Here is an 18,908-nt window from a genome sequence, read left to right as displayed (position 1 = left end):
GAACAGGGACAGACTGGGAGGGAGGAACAGGGACAGACTGGGAGGGAGGAACGGGGACAGACTGGAGGTGAGGAACAGGGACAGACTGGGAGGGAGGAACAGGGACAGACTGGAGGTGAGGAACAGGGACAGACTGGAGGTGAGGAACAGGGACAGACTGGAGGTGAGGAACAGGGACAGACTGGGAGGGAGGAACAGGGACAGACTGGAGGTGAGGAACAGGGACAGACTGGAGGTGAGGAACAGGGACAGACTGGAGGTGAGGAACAGGGACAGACTGGAGGTGAGGAACAGGGACAGACTGGGAGGGAGGGACAGACTGGGAGGACTGGAGGAACAGGGACAGACTGGGAGGGAGGAACAGGGACAGACTGGGAGGGAGGAACAGGGACAGACTGGGAGGGAGGAACAGGGACAGACTGGGAGGGAGGAACAGGGACAGACTGGGAGGTGAGGAACTGGGACAGACTGGGAGGGAGGAACGGGGACAGACTGGGGGGGAAAGGGACAGACTGGGAGGGAGGAACAGGGACAGACTGGGAGGGAGGAACAGGGACAGACTGGGAGGGAGGAACGGGGACAGACTGGGAGGGAGGGGGACAGACTGGGAGGGAGGAACAGGGACAGACTGGGGGGAGGAACGGGGACAGACTGGGAGGGAGGAACAGGGACAGACTGGAGGTGAGGAACAGGGACAGACTGGGAGGGAGGAACAGGGACAGACTGGGAGGGAGGAACAGGGACAGACTGGGAGGGAGGGACAGACTGGGAGGGACAGACTGGGAGGAGGGGGACTGGGAGGGAACGGGGACAGACTGGGAGGGAGGAACAGGGACAGACTGGGAGGGAGGAACAGGGACAGACTGGGAGGGAGGGAGGGACAGACTGGGAGGGAGGAACGGGGACAGACTGGGAGGGAGGAACGGGGACAGACTGGGAGGGAGGAACAGGGACAGACTGGGAGGGAGGAACAGGGACAGACTGGGAGGGAGGAACAGGGACAGACTGGGAGGGAGGAACGGGGACAGACTGGGAGGGAGGAACGGGGACAGACTGGGAGGGAGGACAGACTGGGAGGGGGACGGGGAGACTGGGAGGGAGGAACGGGGACAGACTGGGAGGGAGGAACGGGGACAGACTGGGAGGGAGGAACGGGGACAGACTGGGAGGGGAGGACAGACGGGGACAGACTGGGAGGGAGGAACAGGGACAGACTGGGAGGGAGGAACAGGGACAGACTGGGGGGAGGAACAGGGACAGACTGGGAGGGAGGAACGGGGACAGACTGGGAGGGAGGAACAGGGACAGACTGGGAGGGAGGAACAGGGACAGACTGGGAGGGAGGAACGGGGACAGACTGGGAGGGAGGAACAGGGACAGACTGGGAGGGAGGAACAGGGACAGACTGGGAGGGAGGAACAGGGACAGACTGGGAGGGAGGAACAGGGACAGACTGGGAGGGAGGAACAGGGACAGACTGGAGGGGAGGAACAGGGACAGACTGGGAGGGAGGAACAGGGACAGACTGGGAGGGAGGAACAGGGACAGACTGGGAGGGAGGAACAGGGACAGACTGGGAGGGAGGAACAGGGACAGACTGGGACGGGGACAGACTGGGAGGGAGGAACAGACTGGGAGGGAGGGACAGACTGGGAGGGAGGAACGGGGACAGACTGGGAGGGAGGAACAGGGACAGACTGGGAGGGGGAGGAACAGGGACAGACTGGGAGGGAGGAACTGGGGGACAGACTGGGAGGGAGGAACAGGGACAGACTGGGAGGGGGAGGAACTGGAGGTGAGGGACAGACTGGGAGGGAGGAACGGGGACAGACTGGGAGGGAGGAACAGGGACAGACTGGGAGGGAGGAACAGGGACAGACTGGGAGGGAGGAACAGGGACAGAGGGAGGGAGACTGGGAGGGAGGACGGGGACAGACTGGGAGGGAGGAACAGGGACAGACTGGGAGGGAGGAACAGGGACAGACTGGGAGGGAGGAACAGGGACAGACTGGGAGGGAGGAACGGGGACAGACTGGGAGGGAGGAACGGGGACAGACTGGGAGGGAGGAACGGGGACAGACTGGGAGGGAGGAACAGGGACAGACTGGGAGGGAGGAACAGGGACAGACTGGGAGGGAGGAACAGGGACAGACTGGGAGGGAGGACGGGGACAGACTGGGGGGAGGAACGGGGACAGACTGGGAGGGAGGAACAGGGACAGACTGGGAGGGAGGAACTGGGGTGAGGGACAGACTGGGAGGGAGGAACAGGGACAGACTGGGAGGGAGGAACGGGGACAGACTGGGGGGAGGAACAGGGACAGACTGGGAGGGAGGAACAGGGACAGACTGGAGGGGAGGAACGGGGACAGACTGGGAGGGAGGAACAGGGACAGACTGAGGAACAGGGACAGGGAGGGAGGAACAGGGACAGACTGGGAGGGAGGAACAGGGACAGACTGGGAGGGAGGAACAGGGACAGACTGGGAGGGAGGAACAGGGACAGACTGGGAGGGAGGAACGGGGACAGACTGGGAGGGAGGAACAGGGACAGACTGGGAGGGAGGAACAGGGACAGACTGGGAGGGAGGAACGGGGACAGACTGGGAGGGAGGAACAGGGACAGACTGGGAGGGAGGAACTGGGAGGGAGGGACAGACTGGGAGGGGGAGGGGGACAGACTGGGAGGGAGGAACGGGGACAGACTGGGAGGGAGGAACGGGGACAGACTGGGAGGGAGGAACAGGGACAGACTGGGAGGGAGGAACGGGGACAGACTGGGAGGGAGGAACGGGGACAGACTGGGAGACTGGGAGGAGGAACGGGGACAGACTGGGAGGGAGGAACGGGGACAGACTGGGAGGGAGGAACAGGGACAGACTGGGAGGGAGGAACAGGGACAGACTGGGAGGGAGGAACAGGGACAGACTGGGAGGGAGGAACAGGGACAGACTGGGAGGGGGAGGACAGAGGAACAGGGACAGACTGGGAGGGGAGGGAGGGACAGAGGAACAGGGACAGACTGGGAGGGAGGAACGGGGACAGACTGGGAGGGAGGAACAGGGGACAGAGGAACAGGGACAGGGAGGGAGGAACGGGGACAGACTGGGAGGGAGGAACGGGGACAGACTGGGAGGGAGGAACAGGGACAGACTGGGAGGGAGGAACGGGGACAGACTGGGAGGGAGGAGGGACAGACTGGGAGGGAGGAACGGGGACAGACTGGGAGGGAGGAACGGGGACAGACTGGGAGGGAGGAACGGGGACAGACTGGGAGGGAGGAACGGGGACAGACTGGGAGGGAGGAACGGGGACAGACTGGGAGGGAGGAACGGGGACAGACTGGGAGGGAGGAACGGGGACAGACTGGGAGGGAGGAACGGGGACAGACTGGGAGGGAGGAACGGGGACAGACTGGGACTGGGAGGAACGGGGACAGACTGGGAGGGAGGAACGGGGACAGACTGGGAGGGAGGAACGGGGACAGACTGGGAGGGAGGAACGGGGAACGGGGACAGACTGGGAGGGAGGAACGGGGACAGACTGGGAGGGAGGAACGGGGACAGACTGGGAGGGAGGAACGGGGACAGACTGGGAGGGAGGAACGGGGACAGACTGGGAGGGAGGAACGGGGACAGACTGGGAGGGAGGAACAGGGACAGACTGGGAGGGAGGAACGGGGACAGACTGGGAGGGAGGAACGGGGTACAGACTGGGAGGGAGGAACAGGGACAGACTGGGAGGTGAGGAACAGGGACAGACTGGGAGGGAGGAACGGGGACAGACTGGGAGGTGAGGAATGGGGACAGACTGGGAAGGAGGAACGGGGACAGACTGAAATATCACATTTTACATGATTATTCAGACCCTTTACTCAGTACTTTGTTGAAGCACCTTTGGCAGCGATTACAGCCTCGAGTCTTCTTGGGTAAGACGCTACAAGCTTGGCACACTAGTATTTGGGGATTCTCCCATTCTTCTCTGCAGATCCTCTCAAGCTCTGTCAGGTTGGATGGGGCACGTCGCTGCACACCTATTTTCAGTTCTTCAGAGATGTTCGATCTGGCTGGGCCACAAGGACATTCAGAGACTTGTCCCGAAGCAACTCTTGCATTATCTTGGCTGTGTGCTTAGGGTCGTTGTCCTGTTGGAAGGTGAACCTTCACCCCAGTCTGAGGTCCTGCGTGCTATGGAGCAGGTTTTCTTTAAGGATATCACTGTACTTTGCTCTGTTAATCTTTCCCTCAATCCTGACTAGTCTCCCAGTCTCTGAAAAACATCCCCACAGCATGATGCTGCCACCACCATGCTTCACCGTAGGGATGGTGTCAGGTTTCCTCCAGACGTGACTCTTGGCATTCAGGCCAAAGAGTTCAGTCTTTGTTTCATCAGACCAGAGCATCTTGTTTCTCGTGGTCTGAGAGTCCTTTTGGTGCCTTTTGACAAACTCCAAGCGGGCTGTCATGTGCCTTTTACTGAGGAGTGGCTTCCGTCTGGCCACTCTACCATAAAGACCTGATTGGTGGAGTGCTGCAGAGATGGTTGTCCTTCTGGAAGGTTCTCCCATCTCCACAGAGGAACTCTGGAGATCTATCAGAGTGACCATCGGGTTCTTGGTCACCTCCCTGACCAAGGCCCTTCTCCCCCGATTGCTCAGTTTGGCCGGGCAGCCAGCTCTAGGAAGAGTCGGTGGTTCCAAACTTCTTCCATTTAAGAATGATGGAGGGCACTGTGTTCTTGGGGACCTTCTATGCTGCAGAAATGTTTTGGTGCCCTTCCCCAGATCTGTGCCTCGACACAATCCTGTCTCGGAGCTCTACGGACAATTACTTTTACAATTACAATTAAACCTCATGGCTTGGTTTTTGCTCTGACATGCACTGTCAACTGTGAGACCTTATAAAGACAGGTGTGTGCCTTTCCAAATCATGTCCAATCAATTGAATTTACCACAGGTGTACTCCAATCAAGTTGTAGAAACATCTCAAGGATGATCAATGGAAACATGATGCACCTGGGCTCAATTTCGAGTCTCATAGCAAAGGATCTGAATACATTTATGTAAATAATATTTCTAAAAACCTGTTTTTACTTTGTCATTATGGGGTATTGTGATGTCGCTATGGGGTATTGTGATGTCACTATGGGGTATTGTGATGTCACTATGGGGTATTGTGATGTCACTATGGGGTATTGTGATGTCGCTATGGGGTATTGTGATGTCGCTATGGGGTTTTGTGATGTCGCTATGGGGTTTTGTGATGTCGCTATGGGGTATTGTGATGTCGCTATGGGGTATTGTGATGTCGCTATGGGGTATTGTGATGTCGCTATGGGGTTTTGTGATGTCGCTATGGGGTTTTGTGATGTCGCTATGGGGTTTTGTGATGTCGCTATGGGGTATTGTGATGTCGCTATGGGGTATTGTGATGTCGCTATGGGGTATTGTGATGTCACTATGGGGTATTGTGATGTCACTATGGGGTATTGTGATGTCACTATGGGGTATTGTGATGTCACTATGGGGTTTTGTGATGTCACTATGGGATATTGTGATGTCATGATCCATTTTAGAATACGGCTGTAACGTAACAAAATGTGGACAAAAGGACGTGCCTCAATACTCTCCCAATGCACTGGACCTGTGACTGATTTCTCCACCCTGACCTAAGACTCTCACTCATTTCCCTTTCGTGTTACCCTCTGTATCCAAACCCTTCCAGCTTCTAGTTCAGCCACAGCCAACGCTCTTCAGGAGTCCTCCATGCTCGCAGACCTCCAGAACACTATCCAGTCCCTCCAGGAGGCAGCGAAGGAGCGGCTGAAGGAGGAGCAGGATGAGCAGCTGAAGGAGCAGCTGAAGGAGCTGACAGCTAATCTGGAGGAGGCAGGGAAGAGACAGGCTACGCTGCAGCAGGAGAAAGAGGAGGCGCAGGCAGAGAACGCTGAGCTGCTGCAGAACTACACTCGGCTGCAGACGTCTGTCACAGAGCTCCAGTCACGTGTCCAGGAACAGGAGGGGAAAGCCCGGAACAAGGCTCAGCTAGACCAGGAGATACAGGGGCTGAGGAATGCTCTCGCAGGTACAGTCTCAATATTTATTCCCCCCAAAATTATTGAACATTTATTTATAACAGGTAAGATATATTGTGAGACCGCGGTCTCTTTTACAAATGTATAATACAATATAAATATACACAAAGTATGGTGAGGGTGAACTGAAATTCAGATTTTCCGTTCAGGTTACTGATTGAATTGAAATGAAAGGGAATTTATTCTATCCCTTGAGTGGGTTTTAGTTATTTGTCAAAAGCTCAGGTTCACTCCAACTTCTTTTTTGGTGATATTTTTCAAAGGTGCAGAGAAGGAGATCTCTAAGCTGAAGAGTCTTCAGGTATCTATCCTGATCACGTAATGTATTTACAATGTGGTTGAAATATGTCGTTTATTCTGTGATCGTTCCTGCTTTTTAATGTATGTGTTGATTGTTTGGAACAGAGTGAAACAAAGATGGAGGTGGAACACGCTGACATTCTAGAACTCAACACTGTCATCGGGACGTTGAGAAAGGAGAAGGTGGGTGTTTGTTTATTCTCTAGTTATCTAGTACTGAGTAATGATAACTAGGCTATATACACAGGGTACCAGTACTGAGTAATGATAACTAGGCTATATACACAGGGTACCAGTACTGAGTAATGATAACTAGGCTATATACACAGGGTGCCAGTACTGAGTCAATGATAACTAGGCTATATACACAGGGTACCAGTACTGAGTAATGATAACTAGGCTATATACACAGGGTACATTTACATTTAAGTCATTTGGCAGACGCTCTTATCCAGAGCGACTTACAAATTGTACCAGTACTGAGTAATGATAACTAGGCTATATACACAGGGTACCAGTACTGAGTCAATGAGTAATGATAACTAGGCTATATACACAGGGTACCAGTACTGAGTCAATGATAACTAGGCTATATACACAGGGTACCAGTACTGAGTCATGATAACTAGGCTATAAACACAGAGTACCAGTACTGAGGCTATATACACAGGGTACCAGTACTGAGTAATGATAACTATATAGGCTATAAACACAGGGTACCAGTACTGAGTAATGATAACTAGGCTATATACACAGGGTACTGAGTAATGATAACTAGGTTATATACACAGAGTAATGATACTGAGTAATGATAACTAGGCTATATACACATAGGTAATGTAACCATTTAAGTCATTTACATTTACAGGTATATGAGTACCAGTACTGAGTAATGATAACTAGGCTATATACACAGGGTACCAGTACTGAGTCAATGATAACTAGGCTATATACACAGGGTACCAGTACTGAGTAATGATACTAGGCTATATACACAGGGTACCAGTACTGAGTAATGATAACTAGGCTATATACACAGGGTACCAGTACTGAGTAATGATAACTAGGCTATATACACAGGGTACCAGTAATGAGTCAATGAGTAATGATAACTAGGCTATATACACAGGGTACCAGTACTGAGTAATGATAACTAGGCTATATACACAGGGTACCCAATGAGTAATGATAACTAGGCTATATACACAGGGTACCAGTACTGAGTAATGATAACTAGGCTATATACACAGGGTACCAGTATTAGGCTCTATACACAGTACCAATGAGTAATGATAACTAGGCTATATACACAGGGTACCAGTACTGAGTAATGATAACTAGGCTATATACACAGGGTACCAGTACTGAGTAATGATAACTAGGCTATATACACAGGTACCAGTACACAGGGTGAGTAATGATAACTAGGCTATATACACAGGGTACCAGTACTGAGTAATGATAACTAGGCTATATACACAGGGTACCAGTACTGAGTATATACACAGGGTACCAGTACTGAGTAATGATAACTAGGCTATATACACAGGGTACCAGTACTGAGTAATGATAACTAGGCTATATACACAGAGTACAGTACTGAGTAATGATAACTAGGATAACTAGGCTATATACACAGGGTAGTACTGAGTAATGATAACTAGGGGTACCAGTACTGAGTAATGATAACTAGGCTATATACACAGGGTACCAGTACTGAGTAATGATAACTAGGCTATATACACAGGTACCAGTACCAGTAATGATAACTAGGGTACCAGTACTGAGATAATGATAACAATGAGTAATGATAACTAGGCTATATACACAGAGTACCAGTACTGAGTGAGTAATGATAACTAGGCTATATACACAGGGTACCAGTACTGAGTCAATGAGTAATGATAAACTAGGCTATATACACAGGGTACCAGTACTGAGTCAATGAGTAATGATAACTAGGCTATATACACAGGGTACCAGTACTGAGTAATGATAACTAGGCTATATACACAGGGTACCAGTACTGAGTAATGATAACTAGGCTATATACACAGAGTACCAGTACTGAGTCAATGAGTAATGATAACTAGGCTATATACACAGGGTACCAGTACTGAGTAATGATAACTAGGCTATATACACAGGGTACCAGTAATGATAACTAGGCTATATACACAGTACCAGTACTGAGTATGATAACTAGGCTATATACACAGGGTACCAGTACTGAGTAATGATAACTAGGTTATAACTAGGCTATTACAGGGTACCAGTACTGAGGTACCAGTACTGAGTAATGATAACTAGGCTATATACACAGGGTACCAGTACTGAGTAATGATAACTAGGTTATATCATTATATACTCAGTATAACTAGGCTAAATACACAGGGTACCAGTACTGAGTAATGATAACTGTTATATCATTATAACTACTCTGTGTATAACTAGGCTATATACACAGAGTACCAGTACTGAGTAATGATAACTAGGCTATATACACAGGGTACCAGTACTGAGTAATGATAACTAGGCTGTATACACAGGGTACCAGTACTGAGTCATGATAACTAGGCTATATACACAGGGTACCAGTACTGAGTCAATGAGTAATGATAACTAGGCTATATACACAGGGGACCAGTACTGAGTAATGATAACTAGGCTATATACACAGAGTACCAGTACTGAGTCAATGAGTAATGATAACTAGGCTATATACACAGGGTACCAGTACTGAGTCATGATAACTAGGCTATATACACAGGGTACCAGTACTGAGTAATGATAACTAGGCTATATACACAGGGTACCAGTACTGAGTAATGATAACTAGGCTATATACACAGGGTACCAGTACTGAGTCAATGAGTAATGATAAACTAGGCTATATACACAGAGTACCAGTACTGAGTCAATGAGTAATGATAACTAGGCTATATACACAGAGTACCAGTACTGAGTCAATGAGTAATGATAAACTAGGCTATATACACAGGGTACCAGTACTGAGTCAATGAGTAATGATAACTAGGCTATATACACAGAGTACCAGTACTGAATAATGATAACTAGGTTATATACACAGGGTACCAGTACTGAGTAATGGTAACTAGGCTATATACACAGAGTACCAGTACTGAGTCAATGAGTAATGATAAACTAGGCTATATACACAGAGTACCAGTACTGAGTCAATGATAACTAGGTGATATACACAGGGTACCAGTACTGAGTAATGATAACTAGGCTATATACACAGAGTACCAGTACTGAGTCAATGAGTAATGATAACTAGGCTATATACACAGGGTACCAGTACTGAGTCATGATAACTAGGCTATATACACAGGGTACCAGTACTGAGTCATGATAACTAGGCTATATACACAGGGTACCAGTACTGAGTCATGATAACTAGGCTATATACACAGGGTACCAGTACTGAGTAATGATAACTAGGCTATATACACAGGGTACCAGTACTGAGTAATGATAACTAGGCTCTATACACAGGGTACCAGTACTGAGTCAATGATAACTAGGCTATATACACAGGGTACCAGTACTGAGTCAATGATAACTAGGCTATATACACAGGGTACCAGTACTGAGTCATGATAACTAGGCTATATACACAGGGTACCAGTACTGAGTAATGATAACTAGGCTATATACACAGGGTACCAGTACTGAGTAATGATAACTAGGCTCTATACACAGGGTACCAGTACTGAGTAATGATAACTAGGCTATATACACAGGGTACCAGTACTGAGTCAATGATAACTAGGTGATATACACAGGGTACCAGTACTGAGTAATGGTAACTAGGTTATATACACAGAGTACCAGTACTGAGTAATGATAACTAGGCTCTATACACAGGGTACCAGTACTGAGTCAATGATAACTAGGTGATATACACAGGGTACCAGTACTGAGTAATGATAACTAGGCTATATACACAGAGTACCAGTACTGAGTCAATGAGTAATGATAACTAGGCTATATACACAGGGTACCAGTACTGAGTCATGATAACTAGGCTATATACACAGGGTACCAGTACTGAGTAATGATAACTAGGCTATATACACAGGGTACCAGTAATGATAACTAGGCTATATACACAGGGTACCAGTACTGAGTCATGATAACTAGGCTATATACACAGGGTACCAGTACTGAGTAATGATAACTAGGTTATATCATTACTCAGTACTGGTACTCTGTGTATAACTAGGCTAAATACACAGGGTACCAGTACTGAGTAATGATAACTAGGCTATATACACAGAGTACCAGTACTGAGTCAATGAGTAATGATAACTAGGCTATATACACAGGGTACCAGTACTGAGTAATGATAACTAGGCTATATACACAGGGGACCAGTACTGAGTCATGATAACTAGGCTATATACACAGGGGACCAGTACTGAGTAATGATAACTAGGTTATATACACAGGGTACCAGTACTGAGTCATGATAACTAGGCTATATACACAGGGTACCAGTACTGAGTCATGATAACTAGGCTATATACACAGGGTACCAGTACTGAGTAATGATAACTAGGCTATATACACAGGGTACCAGTACTGAGTAATGATAACTAGGCTATATACACAGGGTACCAGTACTGAGTAATGATAACTAGGCTATATACACAGGGTACCAGTACTGAGTAATGATAACTAGGCTATATACACAGGGTTCCAGTACTGAGTAATGATAACTAGGCTATATACACAGGGTACCAGTACTGAGTAATGATAACTAGGCTATATACACAGGGTACCAGTACTGAGTAATGATAACTAGGCTATATACACAGAGTACCAGTACTGAGTCAATGAGTAATGATAACTAGGCTATATACACAGGGTACCAGTACTGAGTAATGATAACTAGGCTATATACACAGGGTACCAGTACTGAGTCATGATAACTAGGCTATATACACAGGGTACCAGTACTGAGTAATGATAACTAGGCTATATACACAGAGTACCAGTACTGAGTAATGATAACTAGGCTATATACACAGGGTACCAGTACTGAGTAATGATAACTAGGCTATATACACAGAGTACCAGTACTGAGTCAATGAGTAATGATAACTAGGCTATATACACAGGGTACCAGTACTGAGTAATGATAACTAGGCTATATACACAGGGTACCATTACTGAGTCAATGTATAGGAGTATGCAATAATTGAGGTAGATAGGTACATATAACTAGGAATAAAGTGTTAGATTGTAATCAGTTGCCTCAGAGAGGGTGAGGGCCCTGAGAAGGGTTTTCTACATTGGCGTTTGCTGTTCAATGAGAGCTATTTTCAGTTGAATTATGTCATTATTGTTGACAGTTTTTTAAAAGTTTTTTTTATGTGTTTCTTTTTTCTTCCTCAGCGGAATCTACAGGAGAGGCTTGCCAGGGCCGAGGAGAGAGTGGAGTCAGACAGCCTCGATGGATGTGAGTCCTCCCCATCTGCCACAGAGCAGCTATCAGGGCTGAGGGCAGAGCTGGAGAAGAGCGAGCAGTCGTTGAGCGAGATCCAGGAGGAACGAGAGACCCTCCTCAACGAACTGGAAGAACTGGACCGACAGAACCAGCAGGCTACACAGGTCTGGTTTGCATTTGTACAGACTACACTGTGGCGATTGCTTGTTTGTTTGTTTTTGAACAGGGAAATGGGTCATTTTCATTGTGAATTTATTTAAAGACGAAGTTTACGTGATCAGAATATGGTTTGTCACTCACATTTGTGTTTTGCCGTACAAACAAGTCTCCAAAGTTTAGATTTGTCGGATGCGCGGCAAAGTAACACGACTGAGAAGGTTATGGACATGCTGTTTCATTGTGTTGCGTCTCCACGTTACAGCATGTCATCTCAGTGAAGGAGCAGCTCTCTGTTCAGCTGAAGGAATCTGAAGCTGTTGTGGCTCGGCTCCAATCAGAGCTCAGTACCGCCGCCGACCAGAGGGTGGCGCTGCAGCAAGAGCTAAAGGCCCAGCAGGAGAAACTGAGCCACAGTGCCTTCACTCTCAACGACCTACACATGGGCAAGCAGCAGCTGGAGGACACCGTTAAGGAGCTGAGAAACAAACTTGGACGGGCAACAGAGATGGGCAAAGAGGCACGCAGGGAGACCCAGGATTTCCAGAGAACCATACAGGAGAGGGAAGAGCAGCTGTCGGCTGCCCGGGCAGAGCTGTGTGAGGCTGGGGAGAGAGGGAGAGAATCCGGGGGGTCCATAGAGCAGCTGGAGGAGCTCAGGAGAGAACTGGCAGAGATGAGGAGCTCCCAGGAGAAGATGATGTCAGAAGACTATGAGATGAAGATGGAGAAGCAGAGGCTGAAGATGGAGGCTGAGCAGGCCCAGGGGAGGATAGAGGAGCTGGCCAGGCAGGTCAGGGAGGTTCAGGCTGCTCTCACCAGGACCGTCCTGGAGAAGGACACTCGTATCCAGGCTCTGAAGCTGGAGAAGAGCCAGCTGGAAGGGGAACTGGGCCAGACAGAGAAGGGCCTACAGGAGCAGACCAGGCAGTACCAGCAGACCATCGAGGAGCTGACCGCTGCCCGCTCCATGGACGCCTCGGCACTACAGGTCCACTGTTGTTTTAATCAATTCATCTATCTACATTTCATTGTTCTAGATATTTTCAAGCTATTTTCTGATGTTATTGAACAGAGAGAGATGGATGTCAGTGGGCAGGTACAGAGAGAAGTTATGTCCCGTTGGCTGGATTTGAACATATGCAGACATTCTATGCCAGGGGTGTCGAACTCATTTCGTAGAGGGGGGGGGGGGGTTTCCTTTCAATTAGGACCTAGACAACCAAGTGAGTGGAGTTCCTAACTAATTTGTGACCTTATTTCATCAATCAAGAACAAAGGAGGGGCAAAAATCCGCTGAACCTCGGCCGTCCGTGGAAGGAGTTTGACCCATGTGTGCCGGAGGCTGCTGCATTAAGATGCTGTTAGACCAGCCAGGACACTTAGCACATCTTCATTTATCATTAGGATGCTGTTAGACCAGCCAGGACACTAAGTATCTTCATGTATCATTAGACCAGCCAGGACACTTAGCATCTTCATTTATCATTAGGATGCTGTTAGACCAGCCAAGACACTTAGCATCTTCATTTATCATTAGGATGCTGTTAGACCAGCCAAGACACTTAGCATCTTCATTTATCATTAGGATGCTGTTAGACCAGCCAAGACACTTAGCATCTTCATTTATCATTAGGATGCTGTTACACCAGCCAAGACACTTAGCATCTTCATTTATCATTAGGATGCTGTTAGACCAGCCAAGACACTTAGCATCTTCATTTATCATTAGACCAGCCAAGACACTTAGCATCTTCATTTATCATTAGGATGCTGTTAGACCAGCCATGACACTTAGCATCTTCATTTGTCATTAGGATGCTGTTAGACCAGCCAAGACACTTAGCATCTTCATTTATCATTAGGATGCTGTTAGACCAGCCAGGACACTTAGCATCTTCATTTATCATTAGACCAGCCAAGACACTTAGCATCTTCATTTATCATTAGGATGCTGTTAGACCAGCCAGGACACTGAGTATCTTCATTTATCATTAGACCAGCCAAGACACTGAGTATCTTCATGTATCATTAGACCAGCCAGGACACTTAGCATCTTCATTTATCATTAGGATGCTGTTAGACCAGCCAAGACACTTAGCATCTTCATTTATCATTAGGATGCTGTTAGACCAGCCAGGACACTTAGCATCTTCATTTATCATTAGGATGCTGTTAGACCAGCCAAGACACTTAGTATCTTCATTTATCATTAGACCAGCCAGGACACTTAGCATCTTCATGTATCATTAGGATGCTGTTAGACCAGCCAGGACACTTAGTATCTTCATGTATCATTAGGATGCTGTTAGACCAGCCAAGACACTGAGTATCTTCATTTATCATTAGACCAGCCAGAACACTGAGTATCTTCATTTATCATTAGGATGCTGTTAGACCAGCCAGGACACTTAGCATCTTCATTTATCATTAGACCAGCCAGGACACTGAGTATCTTCATTTATTACATTTACACTTACATTTAAGTCATTTAGCAGACGCTCTTATCCAGAGCGACTTACAAATTGGTGAATTCACCTTCTGACATCCAGTGGAACAGCCACTTTACAATAGTGCATCTAAATCATTAAGGGGGGGGGTGGTGAGAAGGATTACTTATCCTATCCTAGGTATTCCTTGAAGAGGTGGGGTTTCAGGTGTCTCCGGAAGGTGGTGATTGACTCCGCTGTCCTGGCGTCGTGAGGGAGTTTGTTCCACCATTGGGGGGCCAGAGCAGCGAACAGTTTTGACTGGGCTGAGCGGGAACTGTACTTCCTCAATGGTAGGGAGGCGAGCAGGCCAGAGGTGGATGAACGCAGTGCCCTTGCTTGGGTGTAGGGCCTGATCAGAGCCTGGAGGTACTGCGGTGCCGTTCCCCTCACAGCTCCGTAGGCAAGCACCATGGTCTTGTAGCGGATGCGAGCTTCAACTGGAAGCCAGTGGAGAGAGCGGAGGAGCGGAGAGCGGGGTGACGGGGAGCGGGGTTTATCATTAGACCAGCTAGGACACTTAGCATCTTCATTTATCATTAGACCAGCTAGGACACTGAGTATCTTCATTTATCATTAGGATGCTGTTAGACCAGCCAGGACACTTAGCATCTTCATTTATCATTAGACCAGCCATGACACTGAGTATCTTCATTTATCATTAGGATGCTGTTAGACCAGCCAAGACACTTAGCATCTTCATTTATCATTAGACCAGCCAGGACACTTAGCATCTTCATTTATCATTAGGACACTGTTAGACCAGCCAGGACACTGAGTATCTTCATTTATCATTAGGATGCTGTTAGACCAGCCAGGACACTTAGCATCTTCATTTATCATTAGACCAGCCAGGACACTGAGTATCTTCATTTATCATTAGGATGCTGTTACACCAGCCAAGACACTTAGCATCTTCATTTATCATTAGGATGCTGTTAGACCAGCCAGGACACTTAGCATCTTCATTTATCATTAGGATGCTGTTAGACCAGCCAGGACACTGAGTATCTTCATTTATCATTAGGATGCTGTTAGACCAGCCAGGACACTTAGTATCTTCATTTATCATTAGACCAGCCAAGACACTGAGTATCTTCATTTATCATTAGACCAGCCAAGACACTTAGCATCTTCATTTATCATTAGGATGCTGTTAGACCAGCCAGGACACTTAGCATCTTCATTTATCATTAGGATGCTGTTAGACCAGCCATGACACTTAGCATCTTCATTTATCATTAGACCAGCCAGGACACTTAGCATCTTCATTTATCATTAGGATGCTGTTAGACCAGCCAGGACACTTAGCATCTTCATTTATCATTAGACCAGCCAGGACACTTAGCATCTTCATTTATCATTAGGATGCTGTTAGACCAGCCAGGACACTTAGCATCTTCATTTATCATTAGGATGCTGTTAGACCAGCCAGGACACTGAGTATCTTCATTTATCATTAGGATGCTGTTAGACCAGCCAGGACACTGAGTATCTTCATTTATCATTAGGATGCTGTTAGACCAGCCAAGACACTTAGCATCTTCATTTATCATTAGACCAGCCAGGACACTTAGCATCTTCATTTATCATTAGGATGCTGTTAGACCAGCCAGGACACCGAGTATCTTCATTTATCATTAGACCAGCCAGGACACTGAGTATCTTCATTTATCATTAGGATGCTGTTAGACCAGCCAAGACACTTAGCATCTTCATTTATCATTAGACCAGCCAAGACACTTAGCATCTTCATTTATCATTAGACCAGCCAGGACACTTAGCATCTTCATTTATCATTAGGATGCTGTTAGACCAGCCAGGACACTTAGCATCTTCATTTATCATTAGGATGCTGTTAGACCAGCCAGGACACTGAGTATCTTCATTTATCATTAGGATGCTGTTAGACCAGCCAAGACACTTAGCATCTTCATTTATCATTAGACCAGCCAGGACACTTAGCATCTTCATTTATCATTAGGATGCTGTTAGACCAGCCAGGACACCGAGTATCTTCATTTATCATTAGACCAGCCAGGACACTGAGTATCTTCATTTATCATTAGGATGCTGTTAGACCAGCCAAGACACTTAGCATCTTCATTTATCATTAGACCAGCCAAGACACTTAGCATCTTCATTTATCATTAGACCAGCCAGGACACTTAGCATCTTCATTTATCATTAGGATGCTGTTAGACCAGCCAGGACACTTAGTATCTTCATTTATCATTAGACCAGCCAAGACACTTAGCATCTTCATTTATCATTAGGATGCTGTTAGACCAGCCAAGACACTGAGTATCTTCATTTATCATTAGACCAGCCAAGACACTTAGCATCTTCAGTTATCATTAGGATGCTGTTAGACCAGCCAAGACACTTAGCATCTTCAGTTATCATTAGGATGCTGTTAGACCAGCCAAGACACTTAGCATCTTCAGTTATCATTAGGATGCTGTTAGACCAGCCAGGACACTTAGCATCTTCATTTATCATTAGACCAGCCATGACACTGAGTATCTTCATTTATCATTAGGATGCTGTTAGACCAGCCAAGACACTTAGCATCTTCATTTATCATTAGACCAGCCAAGACACTTAGCATCTTCATTTATCATTAGACCAGCCAAGACACTGAGTATCTTCATTTATCATTAGGATGCTGTTAGACCAGCCAAGACACTTAGCATCTTCATTTATCATTAGGATGCTGTTAGACCAGCCAAGACACTAAGCATCTTCATTTATCATTAGACCAGCCAGGACACTGAGTATCTTCATTTATCATTAGGATGCTGTTAGACCAGCTAGGACACTTAGCATCTTCATTTATCATTAGACCAGCTAGGACACTGAGTATCTTCATTTATCATTAGGATGCTGTTAGACCAGCCAGGACACTGAGCATCTTCATTTATCATTAGACCAGCCAAGACACTTAGCATCTTCATTTATCATTAGGATGCTGTTAGACCAGCCAGGACACTTAGTATCTTCATTTATCATAAGACCAGCCAAGACACTTAGCATCTTCATTTATCATTAGGACACTGTTAGACCAGCCAGGACACTGAGTATCTTCATTTATCATTAGGATGCTGTTAGACCAGCCAGGACACTGAGTATCTTCATTTATCATTAGGATGCTGTTAGACCAGCCAGGACACTGAGTATCTTCATTTATCATTAGGATGCTGTTAGACCAGCCAAGACACTTAGTATCTTCATTTATCATTAGACCAGCCAGGACACTGAGTATCTTCATTTATCATTAGGATGCTGTTAGACCAGCCAAGACACTGAGTATCTTCATTTATCATTAGACCAGCCAGGACACTTAGCATCTTCATTTATCATTAGGATGCTGTTAGACCAGCCAAGACACTGAGTATCTTCATTTATCATTAGACCAGCCAGGACACTTAGCATCTTCATTTATCATTAGGATGCTGTTAGACCAGCCAGGACACTGAGTATCTTCATTTATCATTAGGATGCTGTTAGACCAGCCAGGACACTTAGCATCTTCATTTATCATTAGGATGCTGTTAGACCAGCCAAGACACTTAGTATCTTCAGTTATCATTTGGGGCGGCAAGGACAGTGAGTGGTTAGAGCGTTGGGACAGTGACCGAAAGGTTGCTGAATCGAATCCCCGAGCTGACAAGGTAAAAATCTGTCGTTCTGCCCCTGAACAAGGAAGTTAACCCGCTGTTCCCCGGTAGGCCGTCATTGTAAATAAGAATTTGTTCTTAACTGACTTGCGATGTTAAATAACATTTATTTTTTTATTATTAGAATTTAAAAAAATTATTAGGATACTCTTAGACCAGCCAGGACACTTAATATCTTAATGTATCTATCTTCATTATCATATTTATCTATCTTCATTATCATATTAATCTGTCTACATTATCATATTAATCTGTCTACATTATCGTATTTATATGTCTACATTATCGTATTTATCTGTCTACATTATCATATTAATCTGTCTACATTATTGTATTTATCTGTCCACGTTATCGTATTTATCTGTCTACGTTATCGTATTTATCTGTCTACGTTATCGTATTTATCTGTCTACGTTATCGTATTTATCTGTCTACGTTATCGTATTTATCTGTCTACGTTATCGTATTTATCTGTCTGCATTATCATATTTATCTATCTACGTTATCATATTTATCTGTCCACATTATCGTATTTATCTATCTACATTATCGTATTTATCTGTCTACATTGTCGTATTTATCTGTCTTCATTATCATATTTTTCTAGAAAGTTGTTTTTATCTTTCTCACTTTGTTTATTATTTTAATTTCATTTGTTAAGCATTGACTTTGAACCAAATGTTTTGTTTTAAAGTGCTATATAAATAAAGTTTGA

General features: G+C 46.4%; 1 protein-coding gene across 4 annotated transcripts in view; it reads left to right on the top strand.

Annotated features, from left to right (window-relative positions):
• Window positions 1-18,908, top strand: part of trip11 (thyroid hormone receptor interactor 11) — a 65,380-nt gene that overhangs the window by 11,173 nt on the left and 35,299 nt on the right. For all 4 annotated transcript variants that reach the window (XM_064953114.1, XM_064953113.1, XM_064953116.1 and 1 more), the window contains exons 7-11: window positions 5,723-6,082; window positions 6,356-6,393; window positions 6,498-6,575; window positions 11,817-12,032; window positions 12,290-13,015. In XM_064953114.1, coding sequence (XP_064809186.1) covers window positions 5,723-6,082; window positions 6,356-6,393; window positions 6,498-6,575; window positions 11,817-12,032; window positions 12,290-13,015 — 1,418 coding nt within the window. The remainder of the gene's footprint in view (window positions 1-5,722; window positions 6,083-6,355; window positions 6,394-6,497; window positions 6,576-11,816; window positions 12,033-12,289; window positions 13,016-18,908) is intronic.

Source organism: Oncorhynchus masou, chromosome 32 (assembly GCF_036934945.1).
Source record: "Oncorhynchus masou masou isolate Uvic2021 chromosome 32, UVic_Omas_1.1, whole genome shotgun sequence".
Taxonomy (NCBI): Eukaryota; Metazoa; Chordata; class Actinopteri; order Salmoniformes; family Salmonidae; genus Oncorhynchus; species Oncorhynchus masou.
The sequence above is the reverse complement of the archived record's forward strand: the minus strand, read 5'-3'. Positions and strand labels throughout refer to the sequence as shown.